Source organism: Balaenoptera borealis, assembly GCF_965194805.1.
Source record: "Balaenoptera borealis genome assembly, chromosome: 6".
In the NCBI taxonomy this organism is placed as follows: Eukaryota; Metazoa; Chordata; class Mammalia; order Artiodactyla; family Balaenopteridae; genus Balaenoptera; species Balaenoptera borealis.
In genome coordinates this window covers 26,248,443-26,275,753 of record NC_138863.1, presented here as the reverse complement: position 1 = coordinate 26,275,753, position 27,311 = coordinate 26,248,443, and the positions used below count along the sequence as shown (strand labels likewise).

General features: G+C 38.9%; 1 protein-coding gene, 1 long non-coding RNA gene and 1 pseudogene across 5 annotated transcripts in view; 2 read left to right on the top strand and 1 right to left on the bottom strand.

Annotated features, from left to right (window-relative positions):
• Window positions 1-2,451: 2,451 nt before the first annotated feature.
• The window catches only part of LOC309630739 (cyclin-Y-like protein 1), a 34,093-nt gene continuing 9,233 nt past the window's right edge, over window positions 2,452-27,311 (bottom strand). Inside the window, exons 2-10 of one of the 2 annotated variants that reach the window (XM_082396385.1) lie at window positions 26,798-26,872; window positions 24,877-24,911; window positions 18,735-18,835; window positions 15,128-15,163; window positions 12,873-12,924; window positions 11,781-11,900; window positions 7,802-7,968; window positions 4,363-4,525; window positions 2,452-2,810 (exon numbers count right to left, since the gene is read on the bottom strand). In XM_082396385.1, coding sequence (XP_082252511.1) covers window positions 2,694-2,810; window positions 4,363-4,525; window positions 7,802-7,968; window positions 11,781-11,900; window positions 12,873-12,924; window positions 15,128-15,163; window positions 18,735-18,835; window positions 24,877-24,911; window positions 26,798-26,872 — 866 coding nt within the window. In that variant the 3' untranslated portion in view covers window positions 2,452-2,693. The remainder of the gene's footprint in view (window positions 2,811-4,362; window positions 4,526-7,801; window positions 7,969-11,780; window positions 11,901-12,872; window positions 12,925-15,127; window positions 15,164-18,734; window positions 18,836-24,876; window positions 24,912-26,797; window positions 26,873-27,311) is intronic. The other variant, XM_082396386.1, reaches the window with a different exon arrangement.
• On the top strand, window positions 7,975-12,882 carry LOC309630754. Of its 2 annotated transcripts, XR_014245916.1 has the most exons (3): window positions 7,975-8,130; window positions 8,443-8,861; window positions 11,690-12,882. It is a non-coding gene; the product is annotated as an uncharacterized lncRNA (long non-coding RNA). The 2 variants fall into 2 exon arrangements; XR_014245917.1 differs by lacking the exon at window positions 7,975-8,130 and having other exon boundaries at window positions 8,137-8,861.
• LOC309630750 (10 kDa heat shock protein, mitochondrial pseudogene) lies at window positions 20,830-24,624 on the top strand (annotated as a pseudogene). Its single transcript has one exon. The product of its transcript is annotated as a 10 kDa heat shock protein, mitochondrial pseudogene (transcript).

Sequence of the window (27,311 nt, the reverse complement as noted above, 5' to 3'; positions counted from 1 at the left end):
GCCTGAGGTAAGGGTTCCTAAGGTTTATATGTTTCCTCTTAAATAGAACTTGAAGTGAGACACCTACAGCCAGGTTAACACACAGGATAGAAAAGCTGTTTCGTATCACTTACTCTCCTGTCCCTACTATTAGGGTCCAGTTCCTTTCAATTTATTACATGTGAATTAACACTGTTGTTCATAATTCCTTTACCAAATCTAGAAAAAAGAAACTTAGGTGATCAAGCAGGTAAGCAGCCCAGCCTTGCAAAGGACTATTTTAAAAAGAGGAGGGGAGGTATCCCCTCAAGTCTTAGTGCAATTTTAAGCTTTGATACTTGTAGAAGTATAAATGCCACAAACTTACAAAACATCATTTGAAAGTTTAATCGAATTTCTTCTAAACTCATTTAGTTTTGTAAATTTTAAACGTTAAGCGTTTATTGTTTTATTTTTTAAAATTTATGTATTTATTTATTTATGGCTGTGTTGGGTCTTCGTTTCTGTGCGAGGGCTTTCTCTAGTTGTGGCAAGTGGGGGCCACTCTTCATCGCGGTGCGCGGGCCTCTCATTATCGCGGCCTCTCTTGTTGCGGAGCACAGGCTCCAGACACGCAGGCTCAGTAATTGTGGCTCACGGGCCTTCCCAAGCCAGGGCTCGAACCTGTGTCCCCAACAAGAGAGCCTGCGACAGTGAGAGGCCTGCGCACCGCGATGAAGAGTGGCCCCCGCTTGCCACAACTAGAGAAAGCCCTCACACAGAAACGACCCAACACGCCATTAAATAAATTAATTAATTTAAAAAAATAAAAAATAAAAAAATAAAAGCTTAATGTTTAAAATGTACAAAAGTAAATGAGTTTAGAAGAAATTCGATTAAAGTTTCAAGTGATGTTTTGCCAGTCTAGCATTTATACTTCTGCGACAGTGTTCTGGAGTATCTAAGCACACTATATTAAAGCTTAAAATTGTTGTGACTTTTCGGACACCTTCTATTTCATCACCGGCTTGTTAATTACTGGACCACCATGTTGGCTGGAATTATGAAAATATCCTTTAATACAAGTATATAACAAAGAGGAAAATCATCACAGAATCAGAAGCACCATTATAGTTAACAAGAAATGCAGCACGGACCCAATAGAAGGAAATAACCTACTTTCTCTGTTTATGATCGCAAACATGCTAATATGCTAATAAGTACTGCCTGCAAAGAATTGGGATGACATGTGTTATTCAGCAGCTTTTTGGTTTAAATTGATTGCCAATAACGACTAGCAGCTTCAATGATATAGTAGGGAGGAAGAACCCTGCAAAACCTAACGATGCTACGACAGTCTGTTCCGAAGTTTGGCTTTATGAGTTGTTAGGAGTCCCATGTTTTTTTTTGTTTTTTGTTTTTTCTTTCTCTGTTTATGATCGCAAACATGCTAATATGCTAATAAGTACTGCCTGCAAAGAATTGGGATGACATGTGTTATTCAGCAGCTTTTTGGTTTAAATTGATTGCCAATAATGACTAGCAGCTTCAATGATATAGTAGGGAGGAAGAACCCTGCAAAACCTAACGATGCTACAACAGTCTGTTCCGAAGTTTGGCTTTATGAGTTGTTAGGAGTCCCATGTTTTTTTTTTCTTTCTCTGTTTATGATCGCAAACATGCTAATATGCTAATAAGTACTGCCTGCAAAGAATTTGGATGACATGTGTTATTCAGCAGCTTTTTGGTTTAAATTGATTGCCAATAATGAGTAGCAGCTTTAATGATATAGTAGGGAGGAAGAACCCTGCAAAACCTAACGATGCTACAACAGTCTGTTCCGAAGTTTGGCTTTATGAGTTGTTAGGAGTCCCATGGTTTTTTTTTGTTTTTTTTTTGTTTTTTTTTTCTTTCTCTGTTTATGATCGCAAACATGCTAATATGCTAATAAGTACTGCCTGCAAAGAATTTGGATGACATGTGTTATTCAGCAGCTTTTTGGTTTAAATTGATTGCCAGTAATGACTAGCAGCTTCAATGATATAGTAGGGAGGAAGAACCCTGCAAAACCTAACGATGCTACAACAGTCTGTTCTGAAGTTTGGCTTTTTGAGTTGTTAGGAGTCCCATGTTTTTTTTTTGGTTTTTTTTTTGTTTTTTTTTCTTTTTTTTTTTTTTGTTTTTTTTTTTTTGTTTTTTTTTTGTTTTTTTTTGTTTTTTTTTGTTTTTTTTGTTTTTTTGTTTTTTTTTTTTGTTTTTTTTTGTTTTTTTCTTTTTTTTTTGGAGTCCCATTTTTTGATGGTAATACTGCACTGATTCTAAAGGAATATGCAGCATTATGGGACAGTGAGGCAAGAAAAACATAGAAGTTATATAGTTAGTGTCTTTAAAGTCTAAAAATTTAAGCTATTAATTAAAAAACCTCACATAGTTCACAGCTATCAGGTATCTGTGCGTGGATTGGGAGCAGATATCTGTGCGTGGATTGGGAGCTTTTAGCTTTGGAGTGGTTTTTGTAACTCTGTTTACAATAAAAAGGACAGAAGAGCGTGTTACATTGACGAGGTCCCGTTCTTTCCTATGAGCATAATCTTCGCTTGTCCATGAGTCTCTTGAATTCAATGTCTTTCTTTAAGGTGAAAATACTAACTTTGCTGGTTTCTGAGCAGGAGAGGTGATATTTCTCCAGTTCTTGTTTCGAGGGGTTTATGATGTTACAACCCCTCACTTCTCCCTTAGAAGAGGATGGCATTGGAGCGCCGAATACCAATGAAATGATCAGCGCTGAAAGACCTTCTCATAGCAGCTCTACACACGTCTTTGTATTCGTCGTCACACAATCTGGAAATGACCTAGGAAAGTCAATCAGGTAGAACATAGGTATAATTAGGGGGAAAAAAAAATGTTCGGACCTTAAAAAAACAAAAAAAGCATCATTGATAAGCCACACATCTACATTCGTTTAGATAGTTCATAGTTACTGCTACTTTGGATAGCTGATATCTACACTAACTGACAATTCCCTAAGGTAATAACCTTTAAGGGCTATGATTAGATTGCTGGGGCAAGGGGTAACTTGCCCTAATAACTTAGAGTTACTTAAAAATTGGGTTCCTAATGATAGGCTCCTAATAGCAATATCATCTGTTACCTACACACGTGATCCTTAAACGTAATGGACATACACTTGGGCAAAATCAGTGTTTACTCAGCTATTCAACTTCTATTCAGTTTTCATTAGTTATTACATACTCTAAGAAAATTTTAATCAGGTAGGTATGTGCTGAAGGTAGGAGAGGTCTAATGACAAGCGCTGAAAGGTGCTATTTCACTTGCACATAAATTATGGTAGAAAAACATCTTATTCTAAAGTACCACCAAGGTACCACAGAAAGTATCAATTTTAAATGTGTTCATTTCAGTTGTGAATTTTGCTGTATACCCACCAAAAAATCATAAGCCATAAGTATTACTTTGTTCCATGTACGTTACCATTTATATTAAAAACTCATGTACTTTCTACATCCAGTATCTGAATCCACATTATACCTTCCAAGTATAGGTCTCTCAGGTTAGCCACGGATGCTTTGTCTAATAAACTCATGGGACTGAACTGTGATACACATACACACACACACACACACACACACACACACACACACACGAACTGCAAGCTGAGTAAAAAACAGTTAAGAGGGAATTCCCTGGTGGCGCAGTGGTTAAGAATCCGCCTGCCAATGCAGGCGACACGGGTTTGAGCCCAGGTCCGGGAAGATCCCACATGCCGAGGAGCAACTAAGCCCGTGCGCCACAACTACTGACCCTGCGCTCTAGAGCCCGTGCTCTGCAACAAGGGCAGCCACTGCAATGAGAAGCCTGCGCACCGCAATGAAGAGCAGCCCCCGCCCGCCGCAGCTAGAGAAAGCCCGCGTGCAGCAGCGAAGACCCAATGCAGCCATAAATAAATAAATACATTTCTTTATTTATTAAAAATATCAAGACAGTAGAAATAGTCCAAAACATCAATTATTAAAAAAAAAAAAGACAGTTAAGAGTGGTAAGTAGATTATGTAGGTACATATGATTAGGGATACAATTTTAAGAAATTATTCATGTATGGTTATATGTAAGTGTAGAGGTTCAAATGGAAAACCATTAAGAACAGATTAACTATGATTTAAAGTATTCTGAATTATGGTTACAGAAGAGACAATTTTTTTTTTTATAATGTGGGATCCCTGTATAAACCATAAAAGACACAGGAAATATGATGCCAACGGGTCAATAAGCTCTTCAAACTGTTAACAGCTTTCCATTTTCCTAATCACTGCTTAATATAATTTAGCTACAGATGTGGCTTCGGTGGCTGACAGAAAACCCCAGTTAGTGATTTCACAGCCTTACCTCTAAGTTCTGTGCTCTTTGTTTGGTAAGAGGAGTGAATAGAACATTCAGGTTGTTGTCATGTGCTAAGGAGCGAAGGTCAAAGTAGTATTTGGCATACACACTGACAGGAACATCAATATTAAACTGAAGTAGCTCCAGGAAGTGCCTTTCCATCTCATTCCTGGGGGAGGAGGAGAAGACAAAACCAACACAGGACAATTTTAGTCAACTGGGCTATCTTCAAAAATACCATTCTGAGCTACTAGGATGGCTCTAAATACTGTTTTGAAACAAATAATGGCTACCCAGCTGGATTAATACCCTAATGTTTAAACAAGGTACAGCTATTTGTGGTCCTTTCTGCGTCCCAGCACTTTGAGTCTGGGACAAGGGGGAAGAGGTTATGGCCCTCTTATGCACTCATGCTGCTGACTCAGGGGCTCATTCTTCAGAGTTCCATTAGTGCAGCTGTACGATTCATGCTCCACACTCACTCACAAGGCCCCGCTATAGTGATCAGATGAAAGGAATGATGTATGCTGTTTATTAGCTCTGAAGAACTTGCAGACATTTTCACCGGGCTGATGACAGGAAGGGGCTTACTGAAGTAGAGACGAGCCAACAAAAGGAGTGGGCACATCACCACGGCAACAAAATGGATCCATCGAGAGCCACTGCTATTATCTCTGAGGGGGGAAAACTCTTGAGGCAACAAGGATTCATCTCAAGTAAATAAATAAATAAGCTACATTCGATGGGAAAGGGAATCCCCCCACCCCCACCCCGTGCATGGGGCTGTGTCAAAGGGCATAATGCAAGTTTCTGTTCACCTTAAAACCTTACTAGGGTGAGTTGTCGTCACCATGACAGGACAGGATGCACTTTTTAAGCTTAGGAAGGCAGTAAGATTATGTCTCAGCTAGACTAAACCCACTTTACGATACGACCTCTGATAGAGCAGTTGTTTCCCCCGGTGTTAGGAGAGCAGCCCAGAATGTTCAGACCTACCGCCTCTTGCCAGGACAGACTGCACACGCCCACAGAGGGCGAATTCAATGAAGTGGGAAAGTAGAGTGCTGGGAGCAGGCTTCTGCTCTACGACCACATCCAGCCATTTGCTTGCCAAATGTTTAAGTAAATAAATATAAAGTTAGAGTAAATCTTACCACTTTCCACAGCAATCACTTTAGAGAGTTGATTATATAAAAATGATAAATACCCAAACAAACATGCAAGTGGCTTATTTTACAATACATTTGGTTTCCTGGTTTTAAAGTGTTAATATTTTATCCATTGGATAAATCAACAAATGCTCCATGTTCTCCTGTATGGAGAGCAGAGTATGAGCAGAAATGAGGTTTCTCATTTGTTGAACTTTAAACCTAACTGAACCTACTTCCAAAATTCATTTCCTGTTCATACGGCCAGAAGTCTATAGAAATGTAAACCAGATAATGTTTTGATAATCAGCTAATCAGGACTTAATTTACTACAGGAATAAATGCACTTCACTATCCCTTTTATATTTTCTCCACTAATACATTTTAATTGTGTGGAAATACAGTACTTCATAGGATTAACATGTCTATTAATAGAGCTTTAATCACTGAAGAAAAGCATTATGCCTACAGAATATGCATCTTCTGTGTTTTTTGCTGTTTTTAAATGGCTAGGTGGCTGAAGAGCCTACCACTTACAGGCGCAGCAAACTGTCTGAACAGCAGCTGCTCAGTTTAACTTACTGTTTTGAAGGGAAATATATATTTAACAAGACACAGAGATGTTAGAAAGTTTTAAGGAAAAGCTGATAGACAGCAGTTTTTCAATTCAGACTCAAAATGAGACCATTACAAATAGTAGTCAACAGCAGAGGGATGAAACAAATGTGTATTAAACACTTTGTTGTAATGCTTTCCAACTCCCAAAGATCATAAACAAAAGCAGCCTGTTATAAACATAACTCCTGGTGATTCTCCGTTCTACACAGAAAAGCGTTGTTTAGAATTAGTTTCTTCATAGCTGGACAGTGCTGCCAATGCTCCTGGGCTCAATGTCTATGAACACCCACACGTTTCCCTGCATGTTCTCGGATGTTGTACCTGGAACCAGAGCCCCAGTCAGCTCAGTTGCAGATTCTGAGAAAATTTCAGCTGCCATCATGGCAGGGATGGTGTTCACGATTACAAATTTTCCTTCCTTCAAGGGACCAGTTTAAAGACTGATGGTAGTGTTGGTCAACGTCACTTTAGTTTCTGCAACTTCCAAAAGTACTTCTATTCATTTCAAATTCCTTATCTGCTGTTACACTGTTTGCTAAGATTGCTACCAGCAATATCACCATGACCACCTGGTTTACATGATCACCAAAGTGGGCATTTTCACCAAAAGCCACTTTGACAGCTACTGACAGTCACTGGTCCCTTCTCTTAGTCACAACTTTCCTCGCTTCAGCTGTAAATATGCACTTTGGTAGCTGTGAATTATCTAGAGTAAGGGGCAAAGGTAACAAAAACAAACTCTTGCCCCTGCCTGCCATCTTGATCGGCCTCTGCTGTCCAATATAATCAAGAGGTGTCCTTTCCCATTTTCCTGAATGCCACCCACAAAGACAGGTTCACTGTCAAGCGGGCACTTCGAGAGTCTGCTGGAATTACCTCTCTGGCTCATCCTGCTTCCCACCCTTGGGGCCCTTCACCAGAGCCAGATTGGAAGCCTGGCGTTTCATGCCAATGTGAGCGTGCCATCTGTGAGGAGAACCTGCCTAGTTAACTCAAGGCCCCACAAAGTGCCGCTGTGTTTGCTGAGTGCCCTGGGTGAGGCCCCAGGGATGCTTCCCGGGCTACCTGAGAGGTAGGTGTTTCCTAACTCAGCAGACTTTAGGGGAGGAGACAGGAACACAGGGATCTGAAACCTTTATATGTGGCTACCTGTACCTCATAGTTTCTGTAACAACAGAACCTCAGATAAAAAGGAGAAAAAGACCAGCAAAAGCAAATACACAATGTGTGACTCAGGTTGAAATTATAACCTGTCAGTAGTCTAGAGGCCCTAAGACCTTAACAGTGGCCACTTGCTTCAAAGACCAGGCATGTGCCCCTTAAAAATGGACTGGACCTGGTAGACAGCTTTAAGAAAGCTGTCAAGTTACTGACTGTACCGTGTTGTTCTGGTAGTGAGCTTGTAAAATGTTTGGCAAAAACCACCAGAAAAATAATTTCAATTTATCAAGCAGAATATTACAACAATAACACATCAAGACCTACCAATTAATGAGGGGAAATACAAATTGTTATACTACAGCTAGATAGAAAGAAGTCTGTAATTTGATGTCTATATCAGCTCTCTGCACAAGGTAACCTTTCTTAAAATGTAACATTTCTTAAAAATGTAAACTTTATGAGAGCAAATGAGGTATTGGAAAATGGTTAGAAAGTTCACAGTAACCTTACAAACTCACATGTCCTCAACTGTAACGTCCTTGAGGATCTGGCAGTCGTCCACATTCCATACAGCCTGATCGTCCCAAACCTTGGAGGTAAGAAGAATGGCTCCCAAAACAATTCTTTTCCAGTTAGTGGGGCAAATGTCGATCTCAGCATAAGTTAAAAGCCTTTCTAAGTAAACCTGCAAAAGTAGAGCACTGATCTTTGATTTTAGTTCAGTTTAAGTGCTGTGATAAGAATTGTTAGGAATGACAGATTTCATCTCTTTTTGACACCCCTTTTATTCCTAGGTTCTACAAAGACTTTGCTCAGCCAAGCCAAGGCCAGAGGCCAGGTCACGGTTGTAAGTCAGATATTTCTGTTAGTCTGATATTTCTACTCTGCCCGTGTGAATTTCCAACCCAATTTTGGTCACAGGAATGAAAGGGCATCTCAGCAAAGGGCATTCTAAAGACATGCATTGTATTATTACCTTCCCACTTGTCAAGGGCAGCACATACAGCCCAGTGTCGACTTCAACTGTTCAGTAAATGCTTGAGTGCCTATCACGTGCAATGTTAACTACAAGACTGGTGGTGGTTGCATGGCGATTTTACATAACGCTTGAGTGTGTAAAATTCTGGTAAGACTGAGCACATCTTTACCTTCTCTTCAGAGTCACCAGTCCTTTTGTGGCATGAACTTGAAGATAAAAACTGGTGGTCAAGAGAGCCTCCCAGTGGCTGCTGCGTGGCACAGCAGGACAGGCAGTACAAAGGGGCTTTACAGCTGTCAAGTATTCCCATATTTTAGTGCCTTTTTCAGGAACACACATGCATACAAAGGGTAGTCCTTTTCATATCCCCAATTTTTCACATCTCCATTATCATTTCATTATTCGTTTCTGTCTTACATAATCTGCAGCTTAGTCAATTCTTTTGGTTTTAAGGTGGGAAGACCTGCCTGTGTCTGTATCCCTGGGGCTCCTCTAAACCTGCCGGTTTGTGAGATGATTTCATGGTTTCTTTTACATGTATCAAATGTCTACCCTACAAAGAACTGGATGGAGTTAACAGCTGAGCAAAGATTTGAGAGGTAAGCTGTGATTTGTTGTTACCTCTGTAGAAGAGTGTATATGCCATTTGACAAAAAGAAAAATGTCCAGTTTTAAAGAGTCTGTTTACTCTCTGAAGGGTTATCAGATTGACAGCTCAGATTCGCCCATGCCCTCCAAACTCTACTGTGTTTTCAAACACGGGTATTGAGATTATATGTTCTTAGTGAAATTCGGCTCCCATTCCCCAAAGAACTCAGCACTCTCTAGTACCCTAAGAACGACTCTCCCCGCAAGGTTCAACTCTCTACTTTATGGGACTAATCAGAGGCACTGAAACGACACTGGCAATCTCTCAACTTCCTCTCACCTTTGTACTGGCAAACTTGGTACACGTGCCGCTGTTCATTTATCCCGCTTGCCCTCCTGTCTCGGAGGAAGCGAGATTTCTTTCTTTTCACTGAAGCTCACTCTCCTACGAATGAAGTTGATCCCACCTCACTTCTGCAGAGCACTGTGCCACAGTTAGTCTCTTTTGGAACAACTTCTCCCTCTCTGTCAGAGGCTTCCTCCAGTGTGAATGCTTCCATGTCCCCAGCCTGTCCCCCACTGCCCCTCGACGGCGTCCTCAGGGCTGAGGCCAGCTCCTCATCTCCCATCCTCTCCTTAACCCACTTCAGTCAGCCTCCTGCTGCTACCACTCTACAGAGACTACTCTTGCCGTGGTCACCGGTGCCTTCACACAAACCACCCAGAGCTCTTCGTCCCAGAGCTCCACTCCCCAGGCCTTCCCTCATAAATGAGAGAGCACTGCCACACGCCCAGTCGCTGAGACCAAACACCTGCACTTGAGTGTATCCTGCTCCAATCTGTTAGAACTTCTTGTTATCCCTACCTTCACTGGTACCCTGACCGCTTTTCTGTCTGTCACTTCTGACTTGTATCGCTGCCACTGCCTAACTTCTCTGCCTCCCAACAGACTACAGTCTGTTCTCCCCAAAGCAGCCAGGAGAGCCTCTTAAATTAAGAGTACTTTATGCGCCTGCTCCAGATCTGCCAGAGGTTTCCCATCAAACAAATACCTTCTTCCCGTGGCCTGCAAGTTACGAGGCCCTGTGCGGTACGGCCTTGTCCTTCCGTGACCTCATCACCTATGCTCTTTCCCTCATTCCCCGCTCGGATCACAATGGCCACCTTGCTTTTCCTTGAACACACAGAACAAGTTCCTGTCTCAGAGCCTTGCACTTGTCCCCTCTGCCCGTAATGCCAGCGTACCTGATCTTCCTCAGTTCAGCCAGGTCCTGGGTTCAAACATTACCTCTTTAAAGAGGCTCTTCCTGAGCTTTCTAGTAAGCCCCTCTAATCACTTTATCCCTTTACCTTGCTTTCTCTTCATGGTTTTTACCACTACTTGAAATAGTCATCTTTTAAAAAACACTCATTAAAAAAAAACACTTAGACTTTGCTATACACCTGAAACTAACACAACACTGTAAATCAACTGTACTCCGATAAAAAAAAAAAAAAAAATTTACGTCTTCCACACTTGCTCCATAAAGGCAAGAACTTTATTTATCCAACTTGTTCTCTCCTCCACCCCCCACATGTAGAAAAGTGACACAGAGTAGGTATTCAGTGACATGGTATTTATGACATGAGCAACTTCTTGGTAGCATTTAGCGTTTGGACCATACTCTCCTTCTTGAACCTCTCCTGGTGTCTCTTAGGGTTCTCTGCTGGGTTTCCTACCACTGTAGCCACTCCTCTGGGGCTCTGTCCCTTAAGTGCTGACAGTCCCTACAGATCTATCTTCTACCCACTTTTTATTTTACATACTTTCTCTGCATTTGAACAGCTACACTTAATTCCCTCCCTCTAGCTCAGATTCATGCTCCAATCCCACATATTCAAATGATTACTAGACACTGCCATTCTGCTGTCTCGCAGGTACATCAAGCTTAACTTGTCTACAAAGAAATGCCCCTCTTCCAACCCAAATACTCTCCTTCCTGCAGTTCCTAGCTCTCCATATGCAAGCACCATTCCTGCCTCTCTCAAGCATGTGCTAAGCACTCCAAGTGGCCTGTAGCTCCAAGAAAAGGCCTGTGTCTGATCCAGTACCCACTGAGGGGTCTCTTTTCAAAAGGACAAGCCTCCTGTCCTCAATTCTGCCTTGATAGGAGCCGGCAGTGAGGGGCCTAAGTATTCCTTCCCCGCAGACCACGCAGCTGACTTTCCCCCCTACAGGTTTGCTATAGGGAGGAGTAAAACAATCCCAGCTACCTCTCACTTGAATATGATTTATTATTCAAATGATAAAATCTTACCATAGGAATTAGGAATGGATGACAAAAAGGTCCTTACACAGCTGTAGCTTAGCAGGCTAACTAGAGTAAAGCCTTCTGAAGTCCTACTGGCACCCTAGTCCTGGGCAACTTCACATGCAGGCAATAAGAGGACAGCAGGGATGGTTAACACCATTATCCATTATCCAAGGAACAGAGAACTGAGGGCAGTAGTTCTCAATCAGGACACACATCAGAACTGCCTAGGCAGTACAGTCTGGGACTCAGCTTCAAACTACCCGGCACCTGTTTCTGCCTGTGGACCAGAGCGTTCAGTTATTGCCCCGCCCTACCACCACAACATGCGTCGTCTGTGTGTGCGTGTGTGCACTGTGCGTGCATGTGTCCCCTCAGGTGTGGAAGGAGAAACCAGAAATCTCTCCTGCTGCCTTTAATAGCAATTGTTTTGTGATGAGAAAAGCAATGGCAACATTTTAAATCATAATGATTATTAAAGCTCAAATGTGTATACTTTACTTTCTTTTGATAGGTTTCTCTTAATAAAGTTCTAATGATCATTTCAGGAACCTACTTTCATTTGGGAAAAACAGGACCATACCATGTGTACAAGACAGAAATTTCTACAGATGCTTTATGAAAGAAAAAATATCTTACCAAAGTTACTACTGCACTTTCAGCAGTTAGCTGTGCGGCACTACAAAGAGTATGAACAAATCTGTAAATGCATTTGTGTTCAGGATCATGCTCGAAGTATTCCTCTGGAAGCTTTTCTCGCTGAAAGGAGAAAAAATGCAATTTATGTATCCATGGAAGAAAAATACTTAAAAGTACCCTTAAGATAGCAGTCTTCACACTTGGGCCCACGTGCCCCTTAAAATAATTTTGGTTGGGTGACATGTCTTGTAGTCTTTTAAATATAAACAATGGGATCCTAAAATACCACAGTGATCCAGTACTCACCACCATTCATTAAAGAAAAATACAGGCACAACCGCAGAAAATTTATGTATTTCCACGTTCCTCCCCACAGAATTCTAACCAAATGTAAACTATTGGGTTGGCCAAAAAGTTCATTTGGTTTTAAGTAAAAATAAACGACACAGTTTTCATTTTCACCAAGCATTTTATTGAACAATATATTCACTAACCAAACAAACTTTTTGGCCAACCCAATATTTTTAGGCTCAAAAGTCTTGCTGATCACCATATGTCATACTTTTCTGTAATCAACTTTGAAAACACATTTCCAGTGTCCTGTAACCATAAGGCTCTAAGAATGTGCTGTCCTGTACAGCAGTCGCCAGCCACGTGTGGCTACAGAGCACCCGAAGAAGTGAATTTTAAAACTTTGTCATTTTAATTCGTTTAAAATTTAAACAGTTTTCTAATTTTCTTCTTAGAGGCCTTATCATATTAGGTTTATTTACAAATATTTATATTGTTTGATGCTATGGAAAATCATCCTTTAAAAAGATACATTTTCTGTTACTTGGGTATGTTTACTTACCTGCTCACTATTCATACAAAGTGCAACTCGGTTCATATCCATCAACCCCTTATACAACACGCCTTCGGGAAAATGACTAGACACAACATGGTGTGGGGAAGAAGACTTAAAGGAAGATGAATTTGACTTCCAGCTGGAGGAAGTAATTTTCGTCTAGTAATTAATTTCAAAGCAAATCAGCATGAAATAAACACAACTGTATAAGAGAAAAATACCACTTCAATAAAACTGACACTTACTGTGAGTGGATGTAATCTCTCATCAAAAATATCCAAGGATCTATCTGCATCTCTATAAAATAAGAATGTGCATTTAAAAAATTAAATCAGGAGTTACTATCTTAGTAAAATATCTGCTAGGAGTAGAGAGAGGGGTAGAGGAAGCTTAACCTTCAACAAAGCAAACAGTTTTATAAATTCTTCTCCTGGATTCCACCCTTAGAAAGGTTTCCTGACCTATTTTTACTCAGCACATCAAGTTCCGTGAAATCTTTTCTACAACAACCAGCCAGAGTTGCCTCTATAAGCACTGACCCTCCCTAACAGGCAATGCTAGTAAACCAATATATTTTCACTCCTCTAACCTCACACTGGAATATGCAAGAACATTTTATAAAGCAGTGGTGGTGGGCAATAAATTCTTCTCACTTCAATCAATGTGAATATGAGATTCATGGTTTTTTCCCGTTTTTTTCTCTTTAGTTCTTTATATTCTTATTGTGTATTTCTTCTTGTCTCTTTTAAATAGTTTGAGTTAAAAATGTAATTGTCTTTTTATTTTAAAAGAAACCAGGCTTTTTAATTTAAAATTTCACCACACTAATACACTGCGCTCATTTGAACAGCGGTTCTCTAAATGTGGTCTGCAGGCCTCTGGGATTCTCCCCTATCCCCTCCTTCAGGAGGCCCAAGAGGTCAAAACTGCTTTTATAAGAATACTAGGACACTACCTGCCCTTCACATTGTGTGACATTTGCTATGGATGTATAAAAGCAAAAGTGGGTAAAACTGCTGGTTTCTGAGCATGAATCAAGGCAGTGGTACCAAACTGAATTAGAAGTCATTCAATTATTCACTGCCACTTGCAGTTAAAAATCTGCTTTAAGAACATCCTTGATAAAAGAGTAAAAATTAATAGTGTTCTTAAACCTTGGTCCTTCTTTTTAATATTCTGAATAAGTGGAAAGTATGCATTAAGCACTTTTACATACTGAAATATGGCTGTGTTAAGGAAAAGCACTTGTGACTTGGCGGTAAGTCATTTTTTTCATAGAACACCATCTTTATTTGAAACACTTTTTTCATCGAACACCACCGTTATTTGAATGTACAACTGACACAGTCATTCTTTCAAAAATGAACAAAGTGAGCCTGTCACTTCAAGGAAAATAACTCTAAAGTTATTTGTTGCCAATGATAAAATTCAAGCCATCAAGCTAAAAATATCAGGATTTTTGGAAAACTTCTCCCTTCTATTGTGAAGTTGACAACTTCTCAACACTTAAAAGACTTTTCTGGTAAGACTGGTGGTGATACTAACAAAAGTGAGTTTTTGACACTGTCTAAAGAAATGTGAACCAATACTTTCCAAATGACCAATGTATAATATTATAAAGTCAGGTACAGGTAAAAAGATCTACTCAGTATGCATGACAGATCAATGGGTATTAATTTAACATAGTATTTATTACAAGTTCATTGATATGATTTAGAATTCCATTTTAACTAATTTAAGAAACTAGCACATGCAGACTTTTGGTACAGTATCAAAGAATATACCAAATTATCTGAAGGCTTTAAAAATACATCTTTTTCCAACTATATATCTGCAAGCGGCTGGATCTTCTTCATATTGTTTCTTCAAAACAAATGACTGAAGACAGAATAGATATGAGAATCAGCTGTCTTCTATTAAGGAGATACTTTTCTCTCAATATTTTTTGTTGTGGAAAATAGTTATTTTTCATTAAAAAAAAAAATGACTTATGTTAAACACTGGGGTTCCCAATCAGGGGTGATTTCGTCCCCCAGGGGACTTCTGGCCATGGCTGGAGACAGTTTTGGTTGTCGTAATGTGGAGGGAAGAAGGTGCTACTGGCATCTAGTGAGTAGAGGCCAAGGGTGCTGCTATATATCCTATAACACACAGGACGACACCCCACAACAAAGCATTATCTAGCTCAAAATTTCAATAGTGCTAAGGCAAACCCTGTTTTAACATACAATGGATTTAATTTTTTAAATTCTCAATTTCAATTTCTAATACAGTAAATTATCAATATAACCCATATAAACAAATACTCTTTGGGATGCTCAGTAACCTAAGAATTAAGGGTCCTAAGATAAAAATAAATGATTCACTTCTATATTGTAATAAAAGCACTCGAATAATAAAAGCTTATGCCAGTAACATCTATAGTTATTACCTAACACTAAACTTGATACCTTGTAAATTAATTAGCTGGAATAACAAGATAGGTTTTAAAAGAGCTCACCTGTTCTTTATGTGGTAATATATTGCTAAGGTCATACTGTGGAGGAAAAAAAAATACATTGTAATAACTGATTTTTATCATATCAGGCCTGAAGACATTTTTAAAAAGGGGTTAGCAAGGAGGGAAGACCTTCCAGAGGCCCAGTGGCCCCGAAATCCTCGAATTCAGAACAGTACCACATGGGTGCTTTCCCCCTTGTTTTAGGTTCTTCAGCTTTCAGCAAAATTAGGAGACCCAAAATGCTAGATATGCTGTTAGAAGGCATGTTTTGGTTGATTATTATAATATATAAATTATTACATATTTCCCCTGTCATTTGTCCTTCTACCCACAAAACCTTCTGTCCTGTACAAGTTATATCTATCTATACACATGCTTAAATTTAAGCCATATAGTAGTTTGTGTGTGTGGGGGGTGTGTGTGTGTGTGGTTTTTTTGTTAGCCCCTGCATTTCAGTTGATTTAGTTCGCTATCCACCTACCCATCCGTTTTCCATTATTTCCCTAAAAGTAAATAATAAAAGTGCTCTATACCAAAATGATTTAAAATCACTTTTACATAATTATTAGAAAATTTAATAGCAAAATTTTATAGCCACAAAACTGATGATAGGTCTAGCTATCCTGAAATAAGCAGTGCTAATAATACAGCATAATACTACACAGTATACTATTAATGACAGGTATTTCCAAATTATTCTAAATAAAATATTAACGAACAGATAGATACAAGTCCTTAGGTAGTCTTTTTTAAGTTACTATATTCCTAAGTTATTCACAGCTGTTGTATATTAGGCAACAAAGGGGTTCTCTGGTTAAGTTATATGCTCCCCTTTGTTCTCAGTGTCTAAAATGAAACTCAAAATAATTGAGGGAAGGCAAATCTGAATTTTATAATAGGTCTATAGAATCTTAGCACTTGTATAAAGGCCTGTAACACCGTTAGCATCAAAGATGGATACTTCTATAGTGCTTCAAAGTTTCATCTTCAAATTGATTTTAAAATCACAGCATTAGAAGTTTTATGATGGAAAGGACCACTGAACCGTAGATGACATTTAATTAAACAACCCATTTTACAGAGAAGGGAACCAAGGCTTAAAACTGACTTACCTAAGGTCCCACTAATTATCAGAAGCGGTTCTCTTTCTCCTGCCCTCTAACCAAATAGTGGCTCCCAAGCTCAGCTGCACACTGGGATCATCTGAGAAGCTTTAAAAACTGCCTGGCTTCTGCTTCAAGATGTTCTGATTTAACCGGCACTGGGTATGACTTGGGCATCAGGACTGTTTTTAAAGATCCCCAGATGACTGCAGCGTGCAGCAAAGTTTAGGGATGAATGAGTTGGGGTTAAGATCGGAGAATCACTCGGGATGCTTTTGTCCATATAATCATGCTTCACATCATTCCCCATCTTGTCAAAAGGTGTGTGTGCGTGGGTGAGAGAGAGACAGACAGACAGACAGACACACAGACACTGTGTCTTGGAGGCGGGGGCAGGCGGGTGGACTTTGTGCATCCAGAAACATGTATCTTGAAAAGTTGCATAAGTGATTCTAATAAGGCTCACCTACCCCACTGAGAACAACTACCCCACTGAAAACTAACCCCATGATAAACATTTTCAAAATCATTCCTAAAAGCCAATTGGCCCTATTAATTTTCTCAGTAAACCTTTATTTCACCAATAATGAATGTGATGAATGATCATTTTTAAAACTTCATGAGAGCAAATTAAAATTTACTGTACTTCCAAAAATTAGACTAGGTCGGGAAAAAAAAGGATGAAACCTACTTGTCTGAGCAAGGTTAATCTTTTTTTTTTTTTTTAAATTTTATTTAATTTTACTTATTTTTGGCTGCATGGGGTCTTTGTTACTGCGCGCGGGCTTTCTCTAGTTGCCAAGAGCGGGGGCTGCTCTTTGTCGTGGTGCGCGGCCTTCTCACTGTGGTGGCTTCTCTTGTTGCACAGCACGGGCTCTAGGTGCGTGGGCTTCAGTAGTTGTGGCACACGGGCTCAGGAGCTGTGGCTCGCGGGCTCAGGAGCTGTGGCTCGCGGGCTCTACGGCACAGGCTCAGTAGTTGTGGTGCACGGGTTTAATTGCTCTGCGGCATGTGGGATCTTCCCAGACCAGGGCTCGAACCTGTGTCCCCTGCGTTGGCAGGCAGATTCTTAACCACTACACCACCAGGGAAGTCCCTGAGCAAGGTTAACCTTCAAAGTACTTTTGAATTATATACTGGACATCAGACTCTTTTGAATTCAAAAGAAGCTGCGACTCTAGCCAAAGTAGAGTGGTTTTTGTACCCACAGATTCAGTGTCTTGGCTGAATAAAAACATTCAGTGATGATGTGATAAGTGCCCAAACTCAGGACTTTAGAGATGGGGCTCAGTTTTTGCTGAAACATGATTTGACTGCAACTATTATTGTAAGCAAGAGAGGAAAGTTACATTATTATGACTGTGAACTTGCTGTCTTTAATTAAAGTAGAAGTTACTGATAAATAGCTAAAAAAAAAGCTGGCACATTAAAAACCAATTAAAAATATAATTAGCTTATAAAATTAAGACAAATAAAATTAAGGATAAGGACATTAATATTTTCAAATAGCATTTCCCAAACTGTGTTCTGGAAAATCAACATTCATATCCTAAGGAGATGTTAATGTTTCGTGGACAACCGCGAGGGAGGAGGCAAGAAGCTCTGCATCCCGTTCGGTTTTTTTCTCTTAAATAAGCTTGAAAGGTTCATCATTAGGGTGTTTTGAAAGTGCATCTCCAATTGTGGACTATGAGGTGCTCCCAGAAATTAAAGAATAGTTTCCATCATCATGACACTGTTCGTGTCTCCTTAAGTATAAGCCTGACCACAGCCATGTTTCTGAAACCTCACCTCTTTTATTGTTCTCTGCTGTGATTGATACAGTGTGTTGGAGATATATTTATATATATAAACAAAAATTAAATGTGTCTATTAAGTTAAAACCTCAGTTGAACAAATTTCATCTACAAAGAAATTAAGCTTGAGTGTGTATTTCTTAAGACTGGTTTGATATATTCTCCCCCTCTTTGGGGGACAGGAAGGAGAAGTAAAATTTCATACAGAAATAGTGCAGGAAAAAAAAAAAAAAGCACAGTGGGATAAATCTGACAAAATCCAATTAAATTTAAATGCAGATTCGCTTTGGTGCCAGTAGGGGACAAGCTGTTCCTTCTTCTAAGAGTAGCTTCCAAAGTAGTATACATTGTTTGAGGACTACAACTCATAAAGAAATAATTTTTTCTAGAAATAGCCAATAAAAAGTGCCTCTCTTTCTCATTATGTTCAACAATGGCTTAACAACAGAAATGCGTCAAATAAAGATTTATACTTTTTCTGGGATTTCTTATTTGCTAACTGGCTTTCCCTTCTATCATGCGCTCTAAGATTAAAATGGAAACTGAAAATTCATATTTAGGTCCTTGAAATCAATCTATAGTTGACACCAGTTTTTTAACCTGATCACTGAAAAGGACAATTCAAATGAATGAAATTATGTATGGCTAGGATGCTTTTAGCGATAAGGGGGTCTGTCACTCAGCCCTTGGCAACCTACTTGTACTCACCATTTTACTGTGGTTCTAAGATTAGGCTGGCTGACTGTGCTGTCATCTAGAAATATTGTTGAGCATGAGCTATACTTTTTAGTAAGCTGCCCTGGAGATACCTGAAGGGGAAGGGAAATAGAAGAAAATGTCACAGTAAGTTAAACCTATAAAGTGTGTTTTTTTCCTTGGTTAAAATGTCAAACGATAAAGCATTAAGATTTTTCTTACACTCCATGAACTGCCTGAGTGTGATATCATGTGCAACTCTATGGGAAACCTCTATACTCTGACTTCCACAGACGAGCTTTGAGAAATGGGTTATAAAATGCTGCCTTGATATAGTACCTATAATCAAACCTGGCAAGCGCCTATTATAAATTACCTTTATAATAATGTAAAAAGTTTAGAATAAGATTTCAGGGTTTTTTCCTTAAGCAATGAAATGCAGCTGAGATTTCCTATTTCTATTCATTTACTACAATAAAACGTAATGCTTTCTGTAATACCGATGCCGGAGCATTTCACTGCAGTCAATGCACACCAATAACAAATGTACTCGTTCAGGAGACAGTGAGACGAAACAAACGTTTTCGAATCAGAGGCTGGGCATGCCAGGGCTGCTCTATCACTAAAAAGCTGGGGGCCGTAAGTCTCTCTGGGCCTCAACTTCCTTATCTGGAGGACAAAAAGGTACTGCTTAAGGATTCTCGCGCATCCAAAAAAAACGGATAAAACAACTCTGAGAATTTAACTTCTCACTTCATGTTTAAGTAAGACTGCCATGACATTACTCAAGTGAGAACCTCAGAGAATACTTGCCATTCATTTCAAAATTGTACTAATTCTGTTCTACGTGTTATTTGACACTCCTGCCTCACCCATGCTGCTCTCTGCCTGCAGTGCCTTTTTCTTCCTCCTGTCCCAGCAAGCTTGACCCCATCTTCCTCTAGGATCCCTTTGCCAGCAGGCACACCACAAAACTTCTCACTTTCTGCACACTCACACATCTAATTTACCAACTGTTCCATGGTCTCAGCTGCTTGCATAGTACCACCCTCTTAAGTAAACAAGCTTCTCCAGGTTAGGAAGATTCTTCTCCTACCTCCAGCTACTGAGCACAGAATCTGGGATAAATTAGGATTCAACAAGTGTTTGAGAAATTATTTAAGATCAGTTACAACTGGAGGTAAATCTTACTAAAGATACAAATTCGTGAGAATTTATCTACAGTGGTGTTGGATAGGTGACAAAGAACTTTTTGAGACCCTCTAGAGAATGAACTATCTTTAAAACACTTTAGAAGTATCCATTTATTTGTGAAGAGCCCATGAACATGGCAATAGTCAAATACTAAAATGGCCTAAACTATGTTAGGACAACTCTCTTCCTTAAAGTAAGGCCAATAACCAAATCCCAATCACTGAAAGCCACTGGAAGGAAGAGTAGCATTCTTTAATACCACAGAATACAAACAATTTTAAAGCTGGGTTTTGGTTTTGGTTTTTGTTTGCTTACTAATTCAGATGAGCCTTCCTTCCTCCTATTAATATAAAATAGTTTTCACCATGCTGTCACACTCTCCCATCAATGTCCTCCACAAATACATGAAAGGTGAGGCAGGGAGAAAATCTAGTTGATGCTTTTTAAAATACAGAGCATTTAAATAAAAATTGCCAGTATCCAATAATCAGAAATATCCAAATGGCATATATAAAACACCATTTTGCTTGTTTCAGATGCTTTATGCAAAGCCACTTATTCCTTATTAACAAAAAGTTCTAGATGTAACATATTTGAAACAGTATCACTGTTTGGAAGACTAATTTCTCCTTCAAGCTAGAAATGTTTTAAACTAAAACTCTGATATGGTCCTTAAGCTATTTGGTTAATGTGTAATTTTAGAATCTCAAAAAACAGATACAGCATGAAAAATGAAAATTCACTCATTCAAATACTTTGATTCTAAACGAAGCAGGTTATCTTTTAAGGTCACTACTATTAGGGTATAATATGACATACACTACACGTAATAAAAGTCAATTCTGACGAAAAATCTATATATATGAGGGGAATAAAAATAGTAAGGAAATGTACCAAAATATAGACTAGTTGGTAGAGCTCTGGGTGCTATTTATCCTGTTTTCCTCTATTAAAAACTTTTTTTTCTATTATGAATGTATATTGATTTGTCTTTGGAAATATTACTGCTAAAACATTTAAAATTTTTAATTAGATGTGGTCTATAGTCCTATGGGGGCTCATTTAATGTATCAGCAACTTACAGTCTACTGGCTCGATCCTACAAAAGAAACACTTCCACAGGCCTACTCCTGAAACTATTCAAACTTTCCAGCATCTAGTGTTCACTAAAGGATGGCAGAATTGAAGCCTCTGAGCAAAGCCTACATATGTTAGCTGCCAGCAGATTACTTTCCTCTCATCTTGCTTGAAAATTTAAGATAACTGTCCTTTATGATTAAAGCCTTACCATTGCTGGCTCACAACCTCAATAAACTGCACTGACACACATAAGGGTATAAAATGCAAATACAAAAAAAAAAAAACAAGTAGCAAAAAACACTACTGACAGTTTAATGTTCATAGGTATTATTTCAATTGGTCACTGAAGAAGAGTATTTATCTTCATTCAGCACTAAGGACAAAATACATGGACTTTTACAATCTTTATAAGGGGAAAGGTTGCTTAGTAGACTTCAGGTTTAATGGTGAAGACTAGAAAATAATCATACCTAGGAGGCTAGTAAGTAACAACCCTCAAAGCTTATCATTAAAAGTCAAGTGCCTGTTGAAATCCTGCCCCCACCCAATGACTCTTCCCATTGTGCCTACTGCCTCTGATTTTAACCCATTAAAAGAATAAAGCTGGAGAGAGCGAGAGTACGAAGGGCGGCAACCCGAGTCATGGCAGGACAGGCATTTAGAAAGTTTCTTCCCCTCTTTGACCGAGTATTAGTTGAAAGAAGTGCACCCGAAGTTGTAACCAAAGGAGGCATTATGCTTCCAGAAAAATCGCAAGGAAAAGTATCGCAAGCAATGGTAGTAGCTGTTGGATCAGGCTCTAAAGGAAAGGGTGGAGAGATTCAACCAGTTAGTGTGAAAGTTGGAGATAAAGTTCTTCTCCCAGAATATGGAGGCACCAAAGTAGTTCTAGATGACAAGGATTATTTCTTATTTAGAGATGGTGACATTCTTGGAAAATATGTCGACTAAAATAAGTCACTATTGAAATGGCATCACGTGAAGCTGCCCGTTCCCCCAATGGCATCACGTGAAGCTGCCGCTGAAGTTCTGAAATCTTTCATCCTGTAAATAATTTCCGTGTTTCTTTTATAATAAAGTAATGATATCCAAACTAATGATATTCAGTGTCTCTGAAATTTAGTTTTCTCTGTATTGATTTAAACATTCCCAAATAAAAGTATATAAATGAAAAAAAAAAAAAAAAGAATAAAGCTGAAGTTCACTTTTTTCTTCCCCCTTTTCACAAGTTTTGGATACGTTTATTAAGAATCAATGACTTTAACTGAAAAGTCTGTAATACTCCATCTATGTTGCACATTAATGGACAATATGGTAGGGTGAGTGGTTTGAATAGAATTCATACTCCAGGCCTTAGTAGAAAAGTATAATATTCTAATTATAGGTATAATCAAAAATATTGTCTGAATTAATATCGTTAATTATATTGAATTAAACTTCAAACTCAGAACCTATATTCAAAGAATAAATCTAAGTTTGAGTAGACTGACCACAAATCTATTTCCTCTCCCCCTTCTTTCAGATATCATCTCATTAGAATTAAAGGCATTTTTTAAAAAAGCTATACATAAGACAGGATAAACAGCAGATGATTTTTAATGTTTGAAAGGTGAAAAGACTAGATAAAGGAGTGGTAACTGACATGGCAGAACAGAGGAAGCACAACCTTGGTACCTACAGAGAGTGACTAGGACAGGAACAAGAAAACCAGTTTGTCTTACAGAACCCAAGGCAGGCTCAGAGTTCAGAGGCGTGGTCCCCAAATCCTTGCAGTGAGGCCCATCAGTTAACGAGTTGTCCAAGTGATGCTTCCAATTAGATCTTAACAGACAGCCAAGGACCATCACACGTTTGAGGGAAGCCCCCAACAAGTAAGAGATCAAAACAGGAAGAAGGAATGGGACTTCCCTGGTGGCGCAGTGGTTAAGAATCCGCCTGCCAATGCAGGGGACACGGGTTCGAGCCCTGGCCCAGAAAGATCCCACATACCACAGAGCAACTGAGCCCATGCGCCACAACTACTGAGCCTGCGCTCTAGAGCCCATGAGCCACAACTACTGAAGCCCACACGCCCTAGAGCCTGTGCTCCGCAACAAGAGAAGCCACTGCAATGAGAAGCCCACGCACCCAACAAAGAGTAGGCCCAGCTCACCGCAACCAGAGAAAGCCCACGTGCAGAAACCAAGACCCAATGCAGCCAAAAAATAAATAAATAAAATAAAATATAAGGATGCTTTAAAAAAAAACAAAACCAAACAGGAAGAAGGAATTGATGGGAGTGATAAAAACTCAGGAGCAAATGAAAACTTGAAATTGCATCAGTGAAAAAAAGAATGACAGGATATAACTCTATAAATTGAAAATAAGGTAGACAAAACAATATATTCAATAGAAGGATTAGAGCACAGTCAAGGAAATCTGCAGGAAGCAGGACAAAAAGACAAAATGCAAAGCAGGAGGGGAAAAAAGTTAGCCATCTGGTAAGTCTAAGACTTCCAACATCTGAATAATAGGAACCTGGAAGAAAAAAACAGAATATCAAAGAAACACACAAAAAAGGTCTATACCAAACCAAATTATGAAATTTCAAAATCCCAGGGAGAGGGAAGGTACTAAAAGGTTCCCGAAAAGGAAGGGGTGGGGGAAAATGACTAAAATCGGTAATGTACAATGTACCATACAATGTCAACAGGTTTAAGAGCAACAGTGTAAATGAGAAGATGAGAGGGAAGTGTCTTTAGAACGGCAAAAATTAGTTTCAACTGAGAATTCTACACTTTATCAAATAGAAGGAGTTTCAGAGAGGCTAGATCTCTATAAACTTTCTGCCCATGTGCCCTTTTCCCAGGAAAATGTGCTCCAGTAAAACAAGGAAGTATAACAAGACAAGAGGGAAACAGAATCTAGGACATAGGGGATCCAACATAAGAGAGCAGAGTTATGTGAGATCCCAGATGACTTCACACAGATATCCCAGGAAAAGAGGCATAGAGCAGGCCTAGGGGAACACTAGTCTATATGGGAGTAGGAAGACAAAAGATTGGGGAAAAGTGTCTCCAAGAAAAAAATGGAACAGATGTGGCTTAGTAGACGGAAAATATTTTTGATAGGCATGTGACAAATGTTAAAACATTTGGGGAAAAAAATAGCTGTTAGAAAACAGGCAAGTGAATATAGTCAGGAAATTAATTCCACAGAAAAAATGAAGAATGTGAAAGCAGGGAGACCGGGCAGGGAGCTACTTACTGCATTTGGCTGTGTGAGATCACGTTGGCTAGGAAAAGGGGGGTTGGGTTATCCTAGAGAAGTGCAGAAGTGCTCCAATTTCATTAATATTTAAGAAAAAGAATGAAGGGTGTACAAGGAGGAGGCACAGTCAGAGAACTATATGGCTCAGCAATGCACAATATTTGCAGAGTCGTAGTAATGTAAACATTGATTCTGATTTAATAAAAACTGATACATGTTGAGGGAACACAGGGAGGGAAATAACGTCATGGTGGACCGAAGAAGCTAAGCTGTCACCTGCTATGACAAGAAGTCAATGGACAGTGCTAAAAATTAACTTACCTGTTATACTTTTATTCCTTTGGTTAAAAAATAAGATCAAAAAAATAAGGCAAAAGAATTTAAGGCAGATCTTTATACTACAACCGTATTAGTGAAATTTAACTTAAATGTCAGAACCCTTAAAAAATGGGCACTACTAAGTCAAAGACTTTCCTGAATACATTTGATAATTAGGAAAACAGAGATTTAGAAAATCTACCAAAAAGAGGTCCATGCTAACAGTATTGGATCCATCATATTTTTAGGAATCATGGCAGACATATTTTTAATTCAAACTATTAATTTCTTAACTTTTCAACTGTTTACTTACATGGTTTAAATGGTTGCTCTTCCTCTCTTCCCGCACTAAGAATAAAAAAAATTAACTGATGAATTCTGATACAAATGCCATAGAAAAATAAAAGTAGTCACTAATTATTTGATGGATTACCAATAACACAATGAGATAAAATTCCATTCTATTTTTTAAAATAATTTCCAACAAAATATATAATTTAAATCACCCAGCAAGATGAGTCCTATAAATAAAATCTAAAAACTTAGTTTCACTTTTTTGACCTAATAGATATTCTGTATTAGGTACAAATGAAAGACTCCCCATTTACAAAAGAAAAGGACAAAGCAAATTAGGCCAGGTGAGAAACTTAGCTAATAAAAAAATTTACCTGCTGCATAGCTGAACTACTAGCCAGGAGTATTTTCTAGTTCTTCATTTACACACAGCTTACTTTAATTACCACAATCTACAGATGACAACTCTAAGAACCAGTTTCTGGCCAGGCACTCATCTCCGAACGCACCAGTATCTCTGGAAGCATCCTGAACCACTTAATGGTAACCTACTCAAATACCTTACTGAAAAAATACACAACTGGAAAGTAACCTACGTTAAACGTAAATTTTAAAATGAGTGTGCTGACCTAAATGAACATATCTACAGCACACAAAACTGTTTTGCTCCAACAAAGGCCAGAAGAATAAAAGCCTGAAGAGGGTCTTAGGCCACACTCTTGCTCACATTGCCTCCTTTAACTCCAGACAGGCATCACAGGCACGGATTCCTTAAGGCTGAAGAGAGAGACAGGCATGGGACAGCTTTTCTTTTACTGTCTCCAGAGCCCCTCTACATGTGAGCAGCTCATGGCTCTGGAAGAAACTGAGAAATAGAGCAAGCCTAATCAGAAATGAGTGGCTCAAGTACACACACTAGAAAAATGCAAGTTAGAAACCCCAGGAGCCTCCAGGTTGGTGAACAGGTAGTACCCTTGCAGAGGGCATCAAAGCTCTGTGCCCTGTCCCCATGCCTGGCCCTATGCATCTCTTCCATCTGGCTGTTCCTGAGTTATATCCTTTTATAAAAACCAGTGATCTAACGGAAAAAAACAAAAAGCAAAACAACAACAACAAAAAACCAAACCTCCGTTTTTTATTGTGCTGCTTCACTTTAAATATTATGGAATGTTCACTTCTTGTATTCCTGCTCTTGTAATCAACTGAAAAACTTGGTCACGTATGGCTTTTTAGCAAATAAACTAGGATTTAACATAACATTAAGGAAGACAAGCAGGCAAGCAGGAGTGCAAAAAATTCTACGGTTCTGATTCTCCTCTTAAAACAAGGAGGACACAGGAAATTTATATGAGTTTCACATGCTGAGGATAATCTTCTGGAAAACCCCATATGGCATGTTGCTCTTATTACCCTGGCACAGCACTACATTAGGATGAGAAAGTTTTGAATAGCTTAAAAGTTCTGAGTAGCATAAATCTGGATGTGAGATAGGCTCGTCTGGTTGAACACTGTGTAAAACAGGGCCAAAATCACAAGGCTCAATTCCCATATATAACAACTGATTTTTCTGATTTGATCAAATGAAAACCTAACTGTGACCTAAACCCTATCATTTGTCTTTAACATATGTGCTCTTCGGAGCAAGGGGAAAAGGACAAAGTAGCATGGAGAAATAGACCACATCTAAATCATGTGGCCAGTTGACTATGTTGATAAAGAGGTGGCAAAATGTATAAACAGATAGTCTAAGTGTTCTCCTCCCTAAAACACTGACAACTAAAGGAAACTGTATCATCAACATATTAAAATAAGACAAGTGAATACATAAAAAAAGTGAAACATTTAAACCACTGTAAGAGTTTTTCTAAATACCTCCTATAATACACAAAACAAAAACAGTTTTCACTCTTTTTCTCAGGGAAAAAAAAGCATTGCCTTACCATCTGTTTGAGGTTTGCTCAGAAAAATTGTGCTTGCCCTTGGGTGGTCAGAAGGGTTTGGTTCCAAAGCTAAGTCTGTATAGGAAGAAGAGAAAAAGGTGTGGTGATTTAGTTGAGTAGAAAAATACATGATTTTAAAGATAGCTACACATTGATTGAAACCACTTTTAATAGTCTTGAGAAGAGCTTTTAGTAATGACAAAAAGGCAATTTTAGTAAAGGCACAATATAAAAATTCTATTGGGAAACAGCAAAATTGTAGAAACTCTCCATACATGTGGAATAAAACCATGGCTATGTCTTAGACTTCTTTAACTTGCACCTAAATAATCTATGCCATTTTTAGATGAATCATCTATGTGACTCCCCTCCTATTTATCAATTAAAAATTCAGTCACCCTCTTTTAAAGCTGCTATTACTAGCACATTCCAGGAACAGTCTCAAGAAGCAAGTTATGCTGTGGCCAACTACTGTCAGATACCAGCTCAATATATCAAATATGCCAAAACGAAG